Genomic DNA, 20938 nt, shown 5'->3' on the forward strand with positions numbered 1-20938 from the left:
TGATTTCACCTCCCCCTCCTTTGCCCAGAGGTATCGAAGTGAATTCTAGCAGCCCTACTGACGTCTTGGTATAACAGACCAGGGATTGAAACTGGGACCTTCCACCTCTATTTCACACTGGACAGTGATCTTACCAAATAAGAAATGAAGGGAGCTCCCAGTAATTAATTTAAAAAAGAAATACATCTTTTCTGTTGATAAAAAGTTATAGTCTGGTAAGGACTGAAACAGACCTTGAAGATTGGATAGAGTGAAAAAGGAAAAAGATGAAGGTTCATAGGAGGGATAAACACACCAATGTTACTTGCAATCACTTTTACAGGAATGATCTTGTTTGTACAGTATAATGTTTGACATCTCCAACTTACATTTCCCATGCTGAAGTGCCTCTTAAATGTGCCAAAAATGTTGTGGATAAGAACAGTCCCATCATCTTGTATACAGAGCAGATCCTCACTGGCAGTCCACCCAATGTGAATGACCAGACCACTTTTCCACTGCAGGGACAAATGGTACACAAAGTATAAGCAATATTAATTTCCAATTTATAATTTAGCTTTAATACAACACCAGTCAGAGAAAAATAAAACAGCAATACAAGACCATCTGGGCAACAAGAAAAAAGGTTTTATTCACCTGATCTATTAATAACATTTTATTAGTATTTTAGTAACACAACAACCCTAGCTATTTGTATTTATAAGATGGCTACTCACCATGCTTAGCTTAGATAGAAAGGTAAACCCTCTCAATAGGTAGGCTCTAATGATCAGCTAAGAAAAAGTATCTCCCCACCCACCCTTTCTCCACTTTTGCTGTAGGGCTGGACTTACCACTAATTTGCTAATAAAGTATCTTACACCAATATTTGTCTTAATTCTGATGTTTTATTATGCTGTAAGTAAAACTTTTAAAATCTTAATACAATATTGCTTTAAAAGGTTATTTCTGTTTCAGCAAAATTATTCATGTGAGGTTATATTCTCATTCCTTTGCCAAGTTGCACTTTAACTTCAAACTAGTACCACAAGATTTTTTTCTCAAGTACAGCTTACTGGAAAGGAGACTAATCGATTTCCCGATGAGGAGTAGATTTCCATGACAGGCCGTAAACTTGGAGACTTTTCCTTGCGTGATCCATTGATCATCAAAGCTGCAACAGGCATTAACAACCATTTCACGTTAATAACACCAGTCATACAGGGAAGATAGCAATTCTAAAAATGGGGGAAAAGTGGCAAAAAGAAAATTAAATTAGTGACAGAATATCTTACCAATAGGGCCAGCATATGGTGCAGCTGCAATTAAACAGTTACTGATGTCCTCTTTTATCATCCACTCGGAGTACAGGTCAAACTTCCTTTACAGAGAGCATAAAAAAGTTACCAAAATAGAAAACCTATGTGAAGCATCAAGCATATAAGCTTCAATGTTCTGCATGGTTGTGCTAACCTGTCAATTTCCTTTGAAGGACTACTTATCTCTATGGGCATTGTATCTATGGTAACTGTTCACTTGCCAATTATCTCTAAGAGTTTTCTTTTACTATTTATAAGGATTCCCCCTACATTTCACAGATCATGACCTGCAGCAACCATGTTTACATGCCATTTCCAGGACTGATCAGCGGATAGCTGTTTTCTCCTTCTCTGTCCAGTCTCCTGATCATTTATTCATTTCCTTCAACTGACAGGACGGCCAACAATGGAAACTCACTCAACAGTGGATCACAAGACAAATCCACTTCTACCACTTCTTTGTGTCAGGTATTGCTGGGGTATAATTCCACAGGCACTTGAGCACTCCCAGTACCTCACTCAAATGTCCATTTTTCAATTATAAGCCCAGACAGTAAGTGTTGGCAGCTATTCCACCATTACACTGTCACCAACCAAGTCTGGCCCTCTCCTCATTCAATGTCCATATGCATACTCTTTTCAGCAGAAGTCAATGGATAGCAATCAGGAGCAGGAAACCTGGTGGATATTCCCTCGTCCCAAGCTGAGGGACGTTGAGGCCAATTGTAGAGGCTTGTCCTGACTAAAATCAGTTTGCCCAACACCTCCCAGGAATATATCACTGATGTTTTTTTCAGCATTGGTTTACACATCTGCTGGATCTACACACCTCACTCACTTGCTGATAGTAGTGCAGGCAGGCGGGGCGGGATTATCTGGGGCTATTCTAAGGCTAAAAAGAGTATATTCAACAGCTTACGCTTTCTATTAAAAACATGCAACGTATTTTATATTAAAAGCACAATGATCAACAAATAACATTGTCCATAGGGGGGAAAAAAACATTAATTTTTGAATTCTATGTGTTAATTTTAAAGGACTTCAATTACTCACTGGAAATGACTGAACAGCTTTATAATTGGACAGAGGCAGATTCTAACTCAAAGCAGGAACCCAATACAAAACACCATGTAACCAGCCTGATGCAAAAGCAACCTGTGCAAGGGGTCGCAAAAACATGCCAACTTCCTACACACCGCCTCACTCTGTCGCAAGGACCCGGAGATAAATCTGCGCAGCAGCTTCACAAAAAATAAATGCATGTTGTCTTGTGGAAATAAAGCAGGCCGGGATGAAGCAAGTGCCCTGGACAGTAAACCCGCCCCGCCGTCAGTCACGGGATTCGTGCCCACACCAGGCCTCGGCTCACAGTCACACACAGCAGAGCAGGGCCTCAACAGGCCGCAGCCGCGGACACGGGCACTGACCTGTAAAACACGTCCCCGAGAGGGTTCCAGTTCGCCGTCACGAACGTCATGTTCCCTGCCGGCGCCTGAGGGCAGCTGCTGCTTCTAATCTTCGGCTCTGTCTCTCCGTTTCCACCGTTACTGCTTCCCGTCCCCCGTCCCCCGTCCACTCACAACAACAGCACCAGTACCGCCACCTACAGGTTGCTTACACAGCAACTCAATGACATCAGCAAGCACCAGTTAAATGTTGACTGGACTCACACACGTTGGAAGGAAAGGGTGGCATTATCAACAGAGTACTTTGGTCTAAAAACTTGAGTTGGGCTGGTGGGGTGCCACTCTTAGACTTATCCAAATGATTTAACGTGCTTGGAATTTTTTTTTTTAACAACTTGCATTTACATAGCACCTTTAATGTAGAAAACGTCCCAAGGCGCTTCACAGAAATGGGTGGCCGAGCAAAAGGAGATATTAGGAGGGGTGACTAAAAGCTTGGTCAGAGGTGGATTTTAGGGAGGGTCTTAAAAGGAAAGTGGAAGGCGGAGATATTTAGCGAGGGAGCGTAGGGCTTACACGTCTGAAGGCATAACCACCAATGGTCGGAGCGAAGGGAGTGGGTGATGAACAAGAGGCCAAAGTCGGAGCAATGCAGAGTTCTTCGAGGGTTGGAGAAAGTTACAGAGATAGCGAGGGGTGAGGCCATGAAGGGATTTAAATAAATTTTGAATGGTCTTTTCATCCCTTCCTTGCACCCTTCAAGAGGAGCTTTTTTTTAATAAGCTGATTGACAGACATGGAACCCTATCACTGTGCATAACAGGCTCCAAACCAACCTAGTGAGGAAATGGCAGATTTGTTAAATGAATACTTTGTATCTGTTTACACACTGGAGAGAGGACAAAATAAAAGGGAACCTAAAAATGAGTCAAGGTGAGCAACTTAGTGGATTTAATATAAGTAAAAATAATGTAATCAGACTTAAGTTAGACAAATCTTCACGATCTGACGGTTTCCACCCCAGGATATTAATACAAATAGGTAAGGAAATCACAGATGCATTGATCATAATTTTCCAAATCTCTAGATTCAGAAACTGTGCCTATGGATTGTAAAATTGCAAATGTTACTATATTATTTAAGAAGAGTGAAACTAGGCAACTACAAATCTGTCAATTTAACATCAGTTGTGGCAAATTTACTGGAGTCTATCAGGGACTGAGCACTTAGAGAAGTAGGAGCTGATTCGAGAATCAGCACAATGTCTGACTAATCTAGTTGAATGTTTTGAGGTCACTGACATTGTGGAAGTATTTATCGATGTTGTCTATATGGACTTTCAGAAGGCATGTCATGATTCTACACAAGGGATTAACAAAAATTAAAGTGCACAAAATTGGAGGTAACCTTGTAACGTGGGTTGGTAATTGGTTGGGAGATAGGAGAAAGTGCGGAACGTTCTCCAATTGGCAGGGCGTGACAAGTGGTGTTCCCAGGGATCTATACTGGGGCCTCAAGCTTTTCATCATATATATCAATGACATGGATGAAGGAATAGTTGTACATTCAGGTTTGCAGATGACACCAAGTTAGGAGGTATAGTAAGTTGTATAGATGGTGGCAGGAAGTTACAAAGGGATATACACAGACTATGTGAGTGAGAAAATCGATGGCAGATGGAGTTCAATGTGAGAAAGTGTGAGGTCATCCACCGTGGATCCAAAATAAGACAAACTGGCATATTTTCTTAATGGTGAGAGATTAGGAGCTGTGGAGAAGCAAAGGGATTTAGGTTAAAAGCAAAATACTGTGGGATTTAGGTGTCCAGGTACACAAATCACTAAAAGCTAGTGCATACGTACAAAAAATAATCAAAAAGGCTAATGGGATGTTGGCCTTTATCTCAAGGGGGTTGCAATACAAAAGTGAGGAAGTGATGCTTTAGTTGTACCGAGCCCTGGTCAGACCCATTTTGGATACTGTGGGCCCGATATTAGGAGGGCGACGGGTTCGCAGCGGGGGGTCGACTGGGCACGTGGGTAACATGCCCAGTGAAATCAGGGTGCTCCGCACACAATCGCAGGCTAATTGAAGCCACTTACCTTTGCTTCCGGGTTTCGCGCTGGAAAGCTGCGCAGCCGGCGGACTGCGCAAGTGCAGCATAGTCTGGCAGCTGGAGGAGCCTTATTTAAAGGGGCAGTGCACCAATGCTCCTCCTGCAGCAAAGAACCAATTTTGAACCATGGAGCAGGCCAGATGAAAGGCTGCCCCAAGGTTTTCGGATTCCTCACTCCAGGTTCTGCTCGACGGGGTGAGGAGGAGGAGGGAAATCCTTTTCCCAACTGATAGGAGGAAGTGCCCTCCCTCCACCACGAAGAAGGCCTGGCTGGAGGTAGCCGAGGAGATCACCAGCAGCGGCAATGTGCCACGAACCTGGGTGCAGTGCAGGAAGCGATTTAATTCCCTAACCAGGTCAGCCAAAGTGAGTATACTTACGCATTCTCCGTCTTCCACATCACCTCCACCACCACACAACCCCTTCTGCACTGCCACCACAATGCTCTCGCATCACTCCTCACATCCACTCAACTATCATCCTCACCTTGCCTGCACGTACTCACCGCCCCTGTTCCCATTCGAACACTACCACGCAACCCAATCCTCATACAATCTCATGGCTATGTTGCACACGCACCCTCCCATGCATCTCCCTCACGCTCAACCACAACCACACCAATGCATGCAGCGGGTCACCATGCAACCATCACTCAATCACACCTCTGTGTTTTGCCTTGATAGGAGAAGAGATGCCAGAATGCCCGGGAGAGGTCAAGGACCGGAGGGGGCCCGCCACACCGGGTGACACTAACAGACGCAGAGCAGCAGGCATTGGAGATAAGCCGCACACTGGAGTGCCTGTCCGTGGCGGATGCCGAGGCTGGGATTGCACAAGCGGCTGGTGACAGAAAGCTAACACTCAGCACTCATGATAGCGAATGATCTTAGCATCACTTGGCATCTGCAGCACCTCAACATCTGTCCACATGCCTAATATTGCTTTCTGTTCTCTTGCAGGCCCATCTGCGAGCGCCGTGACCGTGGAGGGCGATTCCTCAGAGGACCTGCAGGCCTCTGGGGGTCCATCGTCACATCTGAGCCATCCATCCACCAGCGCAGATACACACACCTCGGTGGGTCCGCGTCCTCACTTAGTTGGGCTTGCACATGTTGAGTCACCACGCACATGTGAGCACGAGCAGACCGTTGTGGCAGGGGAAGCCGTGGAGAGTCCACATCGGTGGGAGAACTCTTCTCCAGGCTCTGCTCAGCTGGACCCAGATGCTGAATCCTGGGGGCCAGCCGTGAAAAGGAGAGTCATCAAGGGGCAGCAGCACATTGCCGAGGTCCTGGAACAGGTGTCACGGGCGCTCTCCACAATCGCGCAGAGGACAGAGGAGTCCAACTCCTGCATGAGGGGAATGGTGGCACAGGTACAGGAGGGTATCTCCGAGATAGTGTTGCAGGGACGTGAAGGCATCTCTGCGATAGTGTCGTGGGTAGGTGCGGAAATGTCTGCGATGGAGGAAAGGCTAGCCTCCCTCGAGCGTCAAGCACAGCTCAATAATGAGTCCATTCAGGCCCTGACAACGGCCGTTCGGATTCAGGGTGAGCAACATTCTGCCGCCTTAAACAGGCTGACAAGATACTTTACAAGTGGCCTTCCAAGGCTTCACACAAGCCCTCCAAACAGGGTGGAAGGAGTGATGTTGGCCTGGGCCAGGAGATGGGATGATAGTGAAAGAGGACATGGAAGTGGGGACGCCACTCAAAGCGCTCCCACGACTCACCCGTTGCCTCCCTCTCAACCAGTACCCGCAATGCTGCCCCCTCTCCAGGTGGCCGAGTCTGCCCCTGCACAGGTGCAGGTGGAGCAGTCTTTGAAGGGGCCCTCACGGGCACCGAAACCCAGAGGGCATCCGTGCAAAGCATCTAATCGGTCAGGGCATGGACAAGAGCAACCTGCCACTACCTCTGCTGAAGCCACAGGGGTAACACCACGTTGCGGTTCCCGTAAACGCAAGGCGAAGGTTTTGTGAGCACAAAGGGAATGCACAAGGGTGTTTGATGATTTGTCATGTTTTTTATTTATATTTGTTTTCTGCCACATGAACAATAAATCCTATTATTATCACCACTACTGCCATGTCTTGCCCATTCTTGACTGGTTTGTGAAATAGGTCCCTTTCATAGGGTTCACCATGAACCCGCACACTTGATGCCACCCATTGGGTCATTCTACAGTGGGTGTACGTGTAGTTGCAGGACTGTTTGGTGCAGGGGGCGGGGGAGGGGGCTGGTGTGGCCGCTCCTCTGTCCAGTTGATGAGGACTGGACTCTTCACTCAGTCTGATGTTAGGAGAACCGTTCACATATCAGTGACTCCCTGGCCTCACAAGCAGCCAGGTAAGCCGCTGTTCTGTCCATGGGTTGTTCCTCCTCTTCGTCCTCCTCCTCCTCAACCTCCTCCTCAATATGGGTGGCAGATGTGGGCGGGGCCTCCTCCAGCGGCACCCCTCTCTGTTGTGCCATGTTGTGCAGGGCACAACACATGACTGTAATGCATCCCACTCTGTGTGGCGCATATTGAAGCGCTTCCCCAGAATGATCAAGGCACCTGAAGCGCATCTTGAGCAGCTCTATAGCCTGCTCAATTGTAGACCTGGTAGTGATGTGGCTGTCGTTATATCAACGCTGTGGCTCGGTGGTGGGGTTCCTCAGAGGTATCATAAGCCATGTGTGCAGGGGATATCCCTTGTTCCCAATGAGCTAGCCCTTGCGGGAGTTGGGTGAATGGAAGAGGGGTGGCACGATGGACTCCCTGAGGATGAAGGAATCGTGGCAGCTGCCAGGGTGTCTGGCGCACACGTGAAGGAATCTCTTGCGGTGGTCACAGATGAGCTGAGTGTTCATGGAGTGATAGCCCTTCCTGTTGACGAACAGTACTGGCTTATGTGGAGGTGCTCGTATTGCCATATGGGTGCAATCGATTACACCCTGCACCCGTGGGAAGCCAGCCACAGCGTGGAATCCCACTGCCCTCTCCATCTGGCTGAGGTCATTCATGGGGAAGTTGATATAGTGCGAGGCTGTCGGTGACCTGTCTTATGCACTTGTGTGCAGACGACTGAGAGACCCCGGTGATGTCCCCGGTGGCACCCTAGAAGGATCCGGAGGCAAAGTTGAGGGCAGTGGTGACTTTGACAGCGACAGGTAAGAAGATGGTGCTCGGTCCATCCGGGAGCAGCTCGTCATTAAGGAGGCTGCAGATGTCCGCGACTACCTGGCGACTGACTCTGAGCCTCCGTATGCACTGCTCCTCAGAGAAGCTGAGTCTCGGTCTGTAGACCCTGTGGCGAGGGTAGTGCCTTCTGCGACGCATCTCTCTCTGCGGTTGCCCTCCCTCCTGCTGTGCAGGTGGATGTGTCACAGCACTGTGTCGTGGAGCTCCACATGTCAGAGGTGGACGGCGTGGCCGGTGATGCTGTTCGTCCTCCGATGAGGTCATGACTGCAACTACGGCAGCCCCCATCTGGAAGATGTATGTTTGAGGGGGTCCGCAAGGTAGGTAAATGTGTCTGCACACCGGAGTTGAGGTTCCAAGTTGGTCAATTGTAGTGTTAGGAGGAGGGTGGTGGAGGCCAAACGTTGTCCAAAGTGACATAGTGGCCTCCTGCAATGAGTGAGGGTCTCCCCCCCCCACCTGTCTCTCCCCTCCCACAGGCTGGTGGCTGCAACACGTCCGTTTGAACTGGGAGTGTTTCCCCCAGTACGGGAAACAGTCTCAGTTCATTGCAAAATCCAACCGCTCCTAAAATATCAGGTCAATTAGGTCTGTAAATGACCTGAAGTACCTGTTTAATTACTTCAAGTAGCACCCCGCCGGCTTTTATTGCCGGCGGGAGTTCCACATTGGGGGGCTGCCCGTGCATGTCAGCGCGTCACTGGGGAACCCGGAAGTGGGCGGGTTGGAGCCAGGGTCCGGACCCGCCCCGGGAATCCCCGATTTTCGCAGCCCCCCCCATCACGAACGCACCTGCTCGGGGGTGCGAAAATCGAGCCCTGTGTTATGGTGACTGCACCTCAGGAACGATATACTAACCTTGAAAGGGGTTCAGTGCAAATTCACCAGAATGATACTACAGCTTAAAGGATTAAATTATGAGGGCAGGTTGCGTAAACGTGGTTTGTATTTCCTTGAGTTTAGAAGGTTGACAGGTAATCTAATCAAGGTGATAAAGGGATTCAATAGGATAAACTCAGAGAAGCTGTGGGAAATCCATAACAAGGGGGCATAATCTTAAAATTTAGAGCAACACCAGTTAGGAGAGAAATAAGGAAACATTTTTTCAAACAAAGTGTATCGGAAATCTGGAACTTGCTCCCTAAAAGGCTGTGAATGCTGGGTCAATTGAAATTTTCAAAACTGAGATCACTAGACTTAGGTAAGGGTATCAAGGGATATGAAGAAAAGGTGGGTAAATGGGAGATACAGATCAGCCATAATCTAACAAAATGGTGGACCAGGCTTAAAGGGCTGAATGGCCTACTCCTGTTCCTATGACCACACCACAGACACAGATCATACCTCAATGAACAATATTTCCACCAGTTGGAGGTCAAAGCAACTACTTGTCTCTGTAATCTAATCATGTAGGCATCAAATCCTGGATATATGAATGCATATTTATATCCAGCCTCCGGGTTATGTCTTCCAGCACCTGTCACACCAAGCCTGTTTGCTCCACAAATAAATTATATGTCTTTGTTATGGTGGAAAATCCTTCCGCGATCACTGAACACCACTGGACATTCATTGTATAATCGATCAAAGTAACATAATACAGATTTAGTTCATGTTAAGCTTCTTTTAGTTTGATTGGGCCTTGGTTAATTATTTTTAGTGGTGCCCTTCAAACGGGGACACTTGCACTACTGATTGGACCAGTAAAGGTGGCAATTAAAATAGACATATGCAGGAAAGCTTGCAATATTGCAAGCCACCTTGTTGTCCCCAAGGTCAGCACTGTGTACTAGGTGTACTCATCATCAACTGCTTAATAAATATCCTCATGAGGCTTTGGCAGCATTTTGATTGCAGTGAGGATCACATCCCCTTCAGAGTGCTAAACAGACCACTGTACACCAGTGTCCTTCAACACTTTGGTTTCCCAATATTTTCCCTAATACATCTGTATTTACTTTGCAGTAGAAAATGCTACGCAAAATATAAAACAGTGAAAAGAAAACCTTAATTATGAAGTACTTTGTTATTTGAATTGCAACAACAGTAGAAGGCGCAAGATTATTTTGTTTCATCTGTTTTAAAGCTGGTCATCTCTCATTTCATGTACACTGCAACTTATAATGAAAATCTTTCCAATTTTGATATGGCTTCAGGTTCCAGCTTCATGCTTGTTTGACTTGTTAATCACTGTTAAAAGATAAAATGTGCAATTTAGAAATCTTTCTGGTAGTTCATTCACTTTCGTCTCATTTTCATTGTTAGAACATATTCAGCTTTCCAAGATGGTCAATTTAAAATAAAATTTAAAAAGTTAAAAATGTCCAAACATGAACTCCTAACATCCTTCTATGTTCATATATTACTTCTTTTCTATTGAGTAGTCAACGTGAAGGCCAAGGTCCCTAGTGCCAGGATTAAACATAATAAATAGAGTATTCACTTTCAGGGAAATAAATTGAACACACAACCAGAGACTACAATCTTTATTAAAGCTGGTGCATTAATGCATCATGAAGAGTGGTTACCATATTAGGTGTCTAACAATCAGAAATTCATTCGTATCAGTCTTGCACCTGGGTTACCGAATCAACATTACACAACTTTCAATCTTTCACAAACTGCACAGTACTCCAATATTAATGAACTATTCATCCTCAGAACACAGTTCATCAGGAATAAAATCACAAAATGCTGGAAATACACAGCAGGTTAGTCAGCATTTGGGGAAAAAGAACAGGTATTGTTTGTTCTAGTGAGACCCTTCCTTAAATGACAATGGGTCGTGCCTGAAATTTTGATGTATCTTTCTCTTTCACATGCTGACTGACCTGCTATTTATTTCTAGCATTTCTATTTTATTTCAATTATAGGTATTCACAGTTTTTCCTTTGTAGCTCCAATCAAGAGAAACCCAACAAAACTTTACATATCCATGTCTGAAGATGTTACCACATCATTTTACTACTCTGGTCTCCAGTCAAGGACACTCTAGATTAGATCAGATATTTTAAAAGATTATACAGTACTTAGGAAAATATCAATCAGGATCAACCTATGTTTGGACTTATAAAAGACCCCAGATTGTTTCTTTAACAAAACATTATACAGAGGTGTTAACGTAGTTGAAGGCTACATACAGTTATAAAGTACTGATCAAAAAATTACAGAAATGACATCTCACTTTAGAATGCCTGGGCTGGAAACTGAGGGTATTATGTACACCCAAGCAACATCTATAATCTGAAGGGTAGTAGTTTATTGTACAGCCAAAAACTGCATTCTACATTTGTTGCATCTTACCCTTGGATTACACATGTTTTAAAGACATAAAGCATATCACCCATTTTGTAAAGCAAGTGGGCAACTGTAAAAAGAACTGTGCCAGGTGCTGCTCCACCTGACACAGTTCAATTATTTAATACAATGCATGCTGTTGTTCTTGTCCATGGCATGGATTCTTTGTGACCTCCCAGTCAATTTAGTAAACTGTCCCAGGGCCACTTTTATTGTAGAAATAACATTTTGTATAACTAGAACTTCAGTCCAAGGGTATTAGAAAGCAGTTAAAACACCATAAAAGGATTCAATAGTTTTTCTTTGTATATAGATAATGTCATAGTCAGTAGTCTGGAAAACAAAGGATCACAATGTTAAATAACTTGTACATACAGTTTGTTAATAAAATAAACCAGCTTTTACAATCATTACCTTTTATTTTTACAATTATTCCAGCATCGAAATCAATTATTTGCAGTACAACATGGTAAAACACTGTTCCAACACAACTTGGTCAACTTATACATTAGAAATAAAATACACAATGGTAAACCATGAATTAAAGGAAACACCCCTATGTCATGGAGAGATGTTCAACAGGAGTCCAGCCACATCCTTGAAGAAAGGGAAAGAAAAATCAGACGGAGCAATCCCAACCTCTCCTCTTACACACCTTCTCAAGATTGGTTTCAGGCAATGGAGGAGGTCACGTGCCGGTTATTTATTCTTTCTAATTTTCTCTCCTTACCTTTTCTACTAATCATAGTAACTCATATTCAGGTACAATTTTATAGGTACCAACAGCCCTCTGCTATATCATTCAAATACTCATTCTTCATGTGTGACTTCATATGATCATTTGAACAGCATAAAAAGTTCAACCCTGTACTCACCCAATATGCACTTTGGATCACCGGACAGGGAACAGGAACAAGAACCTGGGTAGATATGGCCTTTCCCTAGTCTGAGGATCTGTAAGTTCAACTGTAATGCCCCCACCACAGTCCCTGCTTAAATCACCTAACTCAACACAGATCACGGATTAAACCTGGGACTTTCCTAATCTATGGCTCAGTACTGAACTATGTGATGCATTTACTCATTGAGCCATCCATTTATCTTAGAGAGCTTCAGCACTTGACTTGGGAATGTTGTTGTCTATTTTCTTTATTTGGAAATAGTGCAGAGTACAGCCTTAAAAAGAAAATAACTAAAATGAGGCAAAAAAGAAAAAGCAAAGGGCTGCAGAATGTCAAGAGTTATGTTTGCTTCAAAACTAACCTGACATATATTTTGTCCTGTCCCACATAAGAAATCTGTTCAATTAAACATGGTGAAAGCTTGTAGTATACTTTTCAGATGGAGATTTGATACATCAAAGCTGCACTGCATGCATGGTCAATGGGATGCTGGACCCTCAATCTGTGTTTATCTGGAACAATCTTTGCAGAGATAGATGGACAGGCAGACAGGCATGCATTGAGCAGCTAGGTAGCTCTGAAAAGCAAGGCAGCTAGACATCAAAATTCTGCAGCATTCAAGTAGTGCCACCTGACATTTGCAAATCACTGGTCAGAAACACTGCTGATAAAATAAGATTGATACATCAATTGCGATTTTAAAAAGTGAAAAGATATTCTATGAAAGCTGCTACTGAAATAGTAGCAATCTATATGTTTAATTATATACAGAATTTTCACTTAATTGCTTAATGCTGAAGCCAATGTGGTGTATGTTTTTAAGTGGGCGATAGGAATATACAATCAAATTCCACTCCCCTCCCTCTTCCCGGTTCCTCCTGTAACTAGGATGGGAAAGTCTGGGATGCTTAAGAAAGAACTGGAAAAACTTGCCCAATGACAGTAAATGAGTTTGAATGTCAGTGAGATTAGGACCCAAATTCAGGTTTTTCAATTTGAGGTTCAGTGGTCTACCACCATGATTATCAGGCTGCCATAAAAATACATTTGATGGGGGAACAAAAAAAACACCAGAAAATTAAAATTATTACAAGCTGTAAAATCTCAGATGGCTCATTTGTGAAACACTTCTCTACAAAGTAAATTCCTGTATTCTATACTGATTTGATCTACTGTAAAATATCAACCTCTTCCCTGTGATATTTCAAAATTTTTCTACAAAAAATGGGATTTTAAACATAACATCGGATACAAGTTTTATAGAAGCTATCATAATATAACAGAATTTAAACTTACCAAACTGTTGTACCTAATATCATACATATCTTTACATTTCATCACCTTCGTAGTTTATGTCCAGTTTTTACTAAGTTAGTGACAGACTTGTCCAAGCTCTTGCCAAACTCCTCTACAAGTGCAATTTTCCATTTTCTGATGAACAGCTGTATTTCTAGGAAAATAGTGCATTAAAGTGGAAATGAAAAAAACCAAGAAAACTGAGATGCTTCCTTTATCTTCCAAGTGAATACCAGCCAATATTTACAGCTGTAAATGTGGTAGTTGAATGGTCACATCACGGAAAAATCGATGACTTATAGCAACTTTTGCAGAAATCCGCTTGTTAGGATCATACTGGAGCATTTGCTATAAAAAAAATGGAGAATGTTTTAAGATCTATCTTTCCCAGATCTGACACTGACCAGTTAACAGGAACACCTGTAGAGTTTGAAAAATAATACAGCTTAGAATCATAGAATAATACAGCACAGAAGGAGGCGATTCGGCCTATCGTGCCTGTGCAGGCTCTTTGAAAGAGCTATCCAATTAGTCCCACTCTCCTGCTCTTTCCCCATAGCCCTGCAAATTTTTCCCTTCAAGTATTTATCCAATTTCCCTTTCGAAAGTTACTATTGAATCTGCTTCCACCAACCTTTCAGGCAGTGCATTCCAGATCATAACAACTCGCTGTAAAAAAAATTTCCTCATTTGCCAATTACATTAAATCTGTGTCCTCTGGTTACTGACCCTTCTGCTACTGGAAACAGTTTCTTATTTACTCGATCAAAACCCTTCATGATTTTGAACACCTCGATCAAATCTCCCCTTAACCTTCTCTGCTTTAAGGAGAACAATCCCAGTTTCTCTAGTCTCTCCATGTAATTGAAGTCTTTCATCCCTGGTACCATTCTAGTAAATCTCGTCTGCACCCTCTCTAAGGCCTTGACATCCTTCCTAAAGTGTGGTGCCCCGAACTGGCCACAATACTCCAGCTGGGGCCTGACCAGTGTTTTATAAAGGTTTAGCATAACTTCCTTGCTTTTGTACCTATGCTTTATTTATAAAGCCTTGGATCTCATATGCCTTTTTAACAGCCTTCCCAACTTGTCCTGCCACCTTCAAAGACATATGTATGCACACTCCCAGGTCTCTCAATTCCTGCACCCCCTTTAAAACTGTACCATTTAGTTTATATTGCCTCTTCTCATTCTTCCTACCAAAATGAATCACTTCACACATTCTCTGCATTAAATTTCATTTGCCTTGTGTCTGCCCATTTCAGCTGTGTGTCTATGTCCCCCTGAAGTCTGTTACTATCCTCCACATTATTTATTATTTTGTATCCAAGCAGCTACTGCCCCTTTAATCCCATGGGTTTGTGCTAATTAAGAAATTATTAACCAGTACATAATACATCTCCATAGAGTTGACTGATACCCTAGAATATAATTTGCAAATTAAATCTTTATGATTAGGACAAAAAAGATCTTATTGTGCAGGCGGAGGCATGGCTGAGGTACTAAATGAATATCTCCTATCCATCTTCATTAGAGAAGAGGATGCTGCCATTGTAGCAGTAAAGGAGGAGGTAGTAGCGATATTGGATAGGATAAAAATAAAGAGGTACTTAATAAGTTGGCAGTACTCAAAGTAGAAAAGTCGCCTGGTCCAGATGGGATGCATCCTAGGTTATTAAGGGAATTACGGGTGGAAATTGAAGAGACACTGGCCACAATCTTCCAATCCTCCTTAGATATGGGGGTGGTGCTGTAGGACTAGAGGATTGTGAATTTTACACCCCTGTTCATAAAAGGGGAAAGGGATAAACCCGGCAATTATAGGCCAGTCAGCCTAACATAGGTGGTGGGAAACTTTTAGAGAAAATAATCTGAGACAAAATAAATTGGCACATGGAAAAGTATGGATGAATAAGTGAAAGTCAGCACGGATTTGTTAAAGGAAAATCGTGTTTAACTAACTTGATTGAGTTCTTTGATACGGTAACGGAGACAGTTGATGAGGATAGTGTGGTTGATAATGTGTATATGGACTTTCGAAAAGAATTTGATAAAGTACCAGATAATAGACTTGTTAGCAAAATTAAAGCCTACGGGATTAAAGGGACAATGGCAGCGTGGATACAAAGTTGACTAGGGGACAGAAAACAGAGAGTGGTGAATGGTTGTTTTCAGACTGGAGGGAAGTATACAGTATTAGGATCACTGTTCTTTTTGATATATATTAACTACCTGCACTTGGGTATAGAGGGTATAATTTCAAAGTTTGCAGATGACACGAAACTCAGAAATGTAGTAAACAAGGTGGAGGATTGTAACAGACTACAGGAGGACGTAGACAGACTGGTGAAATGGGCACTCACATGGCAGATGAAATTTAATGCCGAGAAGTGTGAAGTGATGCATTTTGGTAGGAAGAATGAGGAGAGGCAATGTAAACTAAATGGTACAAGGGTGCAGGAACAGAGACCTGGGGGTGCACATACACAAATCTTTGAAGGTGGCAAGACAAATTGAGAAGGCTGTTAAAAAGGCATTTGAGATCCTGGGCTTTATTAATAGAGGCACAGAGTACAAAAGTAACGAAGTTATGCGAAACCATTATAAATCACTGGTTAGGCCTCAGCTGGAGTATTGTGTTCATTTCTGGGCACCACACTCTAGGAAAGATGTCAAGGCCTTAGAAAGGGTGCAGATTTACTAGAATGGTGTCAGGGATGAGGGACTTCAGTCACGTGGAGAGACTGGAGAAGCTGGGGTTGTTCGCCTTAGAATAGAGAAGGTTAAGGGGAGATTTGCTAGAGCTGTTCAAAATCATGAATGGTTTTGAGAGAGTAAATAAAGAGAAACTGTTTTCAGTGGCAGAAGGATCAGTAACCAGAGGACGCAGATTTAAGGTGATCGGCAAAAGAGCCAGGAGAAACATTTTTTACACAACGAGTCGTAGTGATCTGAAATGCACTGCCTGAAAGGTTGGTGGAAGCAGAATCAATAGTAACTTTCAAAAGGGAATTGGATAAATACTTGAAGGGAAAAAATTGACAGGGCTATGGGGAAAGAGCAGGGGAATGGGACTAACTGGATAGCTCTTTCAAAGAGCCGGCACAGGCACAATGGGCCAAACGGCCTCCTTCTGTGCTGTACCTACTATGATAGGCAAGTAACAAAAAAAATCACTACCAGAAATTACATCAAGAACTGCAGAGCAAAGACAGCCTCAATCAAAAGCAAAATACAGCGGGTGCTGGAAATCTGAAATAAAAAAATACTCAGCAAGTCATGCAGCATCTATGGAGAAAGAAACAGAGTTAACGTTTCAGATCGATGACCTTTCATCAGAACTGGAAGAAATTAAAGATTTAACAATTTTTAAGCAATTACAGAGCCAGGCAAAGTGGGGTAGGAAGGGGAGGGGAGGAAAGAACAAAAGGGAAGGTCAAGGTAGCTGAAAGCCAAATTAATGAGTTATCTCAAAAACATAATGCAAAGATGAATGGAAAAAACTGCTGGTAAACAACGTGACAATAGGAAATTAAGGTTTGGGAAAAATAACAAAATGCTTCTCAACTGAATCTAACCAGACTAACATTCAGATTGTGATTTTAACAAATAGGAAAGGACTCCTTTCAGGCGAAGAGTAACTGGTATTCAGATTGTCAATATATGTGATTTTCTTTGCTACCCAGTTATTTGGCAAGAGTGGACTGGACACTGGAAGTTTCTCACTTTATAGTTTACCTACATCCAAATTCAATTTAAAAGGGTACCACTGTACTTGAAGCAGTATAAAAGAAAGATATTACGGCATGCTCTATAGTGCATGTGTCTCTCTCACAGATATACAATATCCTTATTCCTTGGTTTCCAGACTGATTAATGCATTAGTTTGCAGGTCTTTCCAATAACCATTGGAGAGATCACTAAGTTTATTATTGACACATATTTCACATTTTTTATATACACAACTCAGTCTATTGTTTGTCCACTCTTGCCAAATAACTGGGTAGCAAAGAAAATCACATATATCACACATTCTGCTTGTATTAGCCTTAGGCAAACCTTGAACGTTTAACTCAATGAACAAGAATTTAAAAACAATGTGTAAACCTGAGTACAGTTATCTGCTATTTTAGGATATTTTCCAGTACTACTATACCATGATTTTTAGAATTATAGAATTTTACAGCACAGAAGGACACCATTTTAACCAGTGAACCTGTGTTGGCTCTCTGAAAGAACTATCCACTAAGTCCCAATCCCCTGCCCTTTCTCCATACCCTTTGAAAAATATTTAGCCATTTCCCTTTTACAAGTTATTAGGGATTCTGCTTTACCACTGTTTCTGGAACGGCACTGCATGTCCTAATAACCCTTTGCGTAAATAAAAATTCTCCTAACCTCTCTCTTTGTTCTTTTGATGATTCTAAGTTCATAGTTACTAATTCGCCTATAAGCAGAAATAGTTTTTTCCTATTCATTGATCAAAATCCTTCATTATTTTGAATAGCTCTGTCAGATCCACTCTTAACCTTCTCTGTTCTAGTCAAAAAAGCTCCAGTTTCTCTAGTTTATCTAATAACTGAAGTTTTTTATCCCTGGTGTCATCTGAGTGAATTTCTTCTGGACCCTTTTCATGGTCAGGACATCCTTACAAAAGTAGGGTACCCATGACTGGACACAATACTCTAACTGCAACCTAACCAATGACTTGTATAGGTTCAGGATCACCTCTTTTCTTTTGTACTCTATGGGATAGATTTTGACTTTGTGCGATAGTGTAAAACGGGTGATAGTGAATTGGCAGTCCTTTTTACATCTCTCCCGATTTTTATTTCCAATAATTTCTTTAAAGTTTTAAAAGTGAACATTTCTGTAATTTACACCTTTGAGTGACATGAAGTAACAGTGGTGTGGTTCAAACCCAAGTTAGCTGATATTGTTAGCAGTTCCCTCTCCTCAGGTACTGTCCCCTCCCCTTCAAATCTGCCATCATCACCCCCCTCCTCAAAAAACCCACCCTTGACCCCTCTGTCCTTGCAAACTACCTCCCCATCTCCAACCTCCCTTTCCTCTCCAATGTCTTTGAATGTGTTGTTGCCTCCCAAATCCGTGCACATCTTTCCTGCAACTCCATGTTTGAACCTCTACAATAAGGTTTCCGCCCCTGCCACAGCACTGTAATGGCTCTTATCAAAGTCAAAAATAACATCCTATGTGACCGTGACCGTGGTAAACTATCCCTCCTCATCCTTCTCAAGGACCTGTCTGCAGCCTTTGACACGATTGACTACACCATCTTCCTCCAACACCTCCATCATCCAGCTAGGTGGGACTGCCCTCGCCTGCTTCAATTCCTATCTATCCAGTTGTACCCAGGGAATCACCTGCAATGGCTTCTCTTCCCGCTTCCGCACCACTGACTCTGGAGTCCCCCCAGGATCTATCCTTAGCCCCCTCCTATTTCTCATCTACATGCTGCCCCTCGGCGAAATCATCCGAAAACACGTCAGGTTTCACATGTACGCTGACGACACCCAGCTCTAACTCACTACCACTTCCCTCGACCCCTCCACTGCCTCTGATTTGTTACACTGCTTGTTCGGGAGCCAGTACTGGATGAGCAGAAATTTCCTCCAACTAAATATTGGGAAGACCGAAGCCTTTGTCTTCGGTCCCCGCCACAAACTCTGTTCCCCAGCCACCGACTCCATCGATCTCCCTGGCCACTGTCCGAGGCTGAACCAGACCATTCGTAAGCTTAGCATCCTATATGACCCTCAGATGAGCCTCTGACCCCATATCCACTCCATCAACAAGACCGCCTACTTCCAGCTCTGTAATGTCTCCCATCTCCGCCCCTGCCTCAGCTCAACTGCTGCTAAAACCCTTATTCATGCCTTTGTCACCTGTAGACTTGACTACTCCAATGCTCTCCTGACCGGCCTCCCATTTTCCACCCTCTTAAAAACTTGAGCTCATCCAAAACTCTGCTGCCCGATCGTAACTCGCCCCAAGTCCCATTCACACTTCACTCCTGTGCTCGCTGCCCTACATTGGCTCCGGGCCTGGCAACACCTCAATTTTAAAATTCTCATCCTTGTTTTGAAATCCCTCCATGGCCTCGCCCCTCCCTATCTCTGTAACTCCCTCCAGCCCTACAACCCTCCATGATCTCTGCATTCCTCCAATTCTGGTCTCTTGCGCATCCCCGATTTTTATCGCTCCACCATTGGCGGCCGTGCCTTCAGCTGCCTAGACTCTAAGCTCTGGAATTCCCTCCTTAAACCTTTCCGCTTCTCTCTGCTCCTTTAAGACATTCCTTAAAACCTACCTCTTTGACCAAACTTTTGGTCACCTGTCCTAATATCTCTTTATGTGGTTCAGTGTCAAATTTTGTTTGATAACACTCCAGTGAAGTGCCTTGGGACGTTTTACAATGTTAAAGGCACTATATAAATGCAAGTTGTTGTTGTTGAGACCAAAGGCTTAATCCAGCACTTTAGAGCACCAGGTCAATCTACCACAAAAAATTATGATTTCTGTGGCATGGTAACAATGCACTGGTACAAACCCATCCCATAAATTTTGGTGCCGGCATCTATCATTATTTTCTAAATAAATATACAAAGTCATTAAAGTTAAAAATTAAAATAAATTGTGATTTATTCAGAAGTGCTACCAACCATCAGTAGATCTTTGCCATCTATGTCCAGATTGGGCAGTATCTTGTTGAAATCTTGTCTGACCCACCTAGGGAAGTTTGCTTTGTAGTCAGGTAGCTGTGTAACCCCAGGCCACACCGATTCATTTGGTGTGCCAAGTGTGCGGAAAATCCTGAAAAGCTGATCAATCTCAGAGTCTCCAGGAAACAAAGGTTTTCTTGTGACCTTTAATTGAAGAAAGAATTTACATAAATTATACAGGTGATTGTTATGGGGCATACTTTTATGAAATTGTGTTGAATCTTTTCCTCTCCTTTCACCCTTTCTCTGTTGAAAATGATGACCGATGTTTGTATACAGTTCCAAGGGTTCCAACAGCATCCCAGTGCTTCAGCCAACTGGTCATTCTTCATGTGTGAGTGTTGTTGGGAGTATCAGCAGGTTATTTGACCACAGAGGGCATTATATCCAAGCCCAAACCTGTCCACACTTAATATCCACATGTGCATTCTTTAGTAGTTGTCACTAGTGATCAAGCAGAGGAATCCTTGCTCTTCCCCCCCACCCCTCTAACCTAGGGATGCTGGGGCCAACTGTAACGCGCCTATTGAAGCTGCAGTTCGAATCAGCCAATGCAACTAAGACCAGGAATCAAACCTATTTTTTTCTCGGCTGTATGACTCAGTACCACACAAGGTAGTGCAATTAGATACTGCGCCATCAGGATGATCTGAAATAATACTCTAACATTAAAGTTTATTTAGGACTACATAAAC

General features: G+C 43.2%; 2 protein-coding genes across 7 annotated transcripts in view; both read right to left on the bottom strand.

Annotated features, from left to right (window-relative positions):
* Positions 1-2886, bottom strand: part of vps16 (VPS16 core subunit of CORVET and HOPS complexes) — a 40995-nt gene extending 38109 nt beyond the window's left edge. Inside the window, exons 1-4 of one of the 2 annotated variants that reach the window (XM_067987820.1) lie at positions 2726-2886; positions 1275-1360; positions 1056-1153; positions 369-497 (exon numbers count right to left, since the gene is read on the bottom strand). In XM_067987820.1, coding sequence (XP_067843921.1) covers positions 369-497; positions 1056-1153; positions 1275-1360; positions 2726-2775 — 363 coding nt within the window. In that variant the 5' untranslated portion in view covers positions 2776-2886. Of the gene's footprint in view, positions 1-368; positions 498-1055; positions 1218-1274; positions 1361-2725 lie in introns of both variants that reach the window. The other variant, XM_067987821.1, reaches the window with a different exon arrangement.
* A 7127-nt stretch (positions 2887-10013) lies between these two features.
* Positions 10014-20938, bottom strand: part of LOC137323838 (cyclin-dependent kinase 2-like) — a 37230-nt gene continuing 26305 nt past the window's right edge. For 3 of the 5 annotated variants that reach the window (XM_067987829.1, XM_067987827.1, XM_067987825.1), the window contains 2 exons: positions 20184-20387; positions 11703-13849 (listed from right to left, as the gene is read on the bottom strand). In XM_067987829.1, coding sequence (XP_067843930.1) covers positions 13745-13849; positions 20184-20387 — 309 coding nt within the window. In that variant the 3' untranslated portion in view covers positions 11703-13744. Of the gene's footprint in view, positions 10197-10462; positions 11637-11702; positions 13850-20183; positions 20388-20938 lie in introns of those variants that run through there. The other 2 variants (XR_010963455.1, XM_067987826.1) reach the window with 2 other exon arrangements.

This window comes from Heptranchias perlo, chromosome 7 (genome assembly GCF_035084215.1).
Source record: "Heptranchias perlo isolate sHepPer1 chromosome 7, sHepPer1.hap1, whole genome shotgun sequence".
Taxonomy (NCBI): Eukaryota; Metazoa; Chordata; class Chondrichthyes; order Hexanchiformes; family Hexanchidae; genus Heptranchias; species Heptranchias perlo.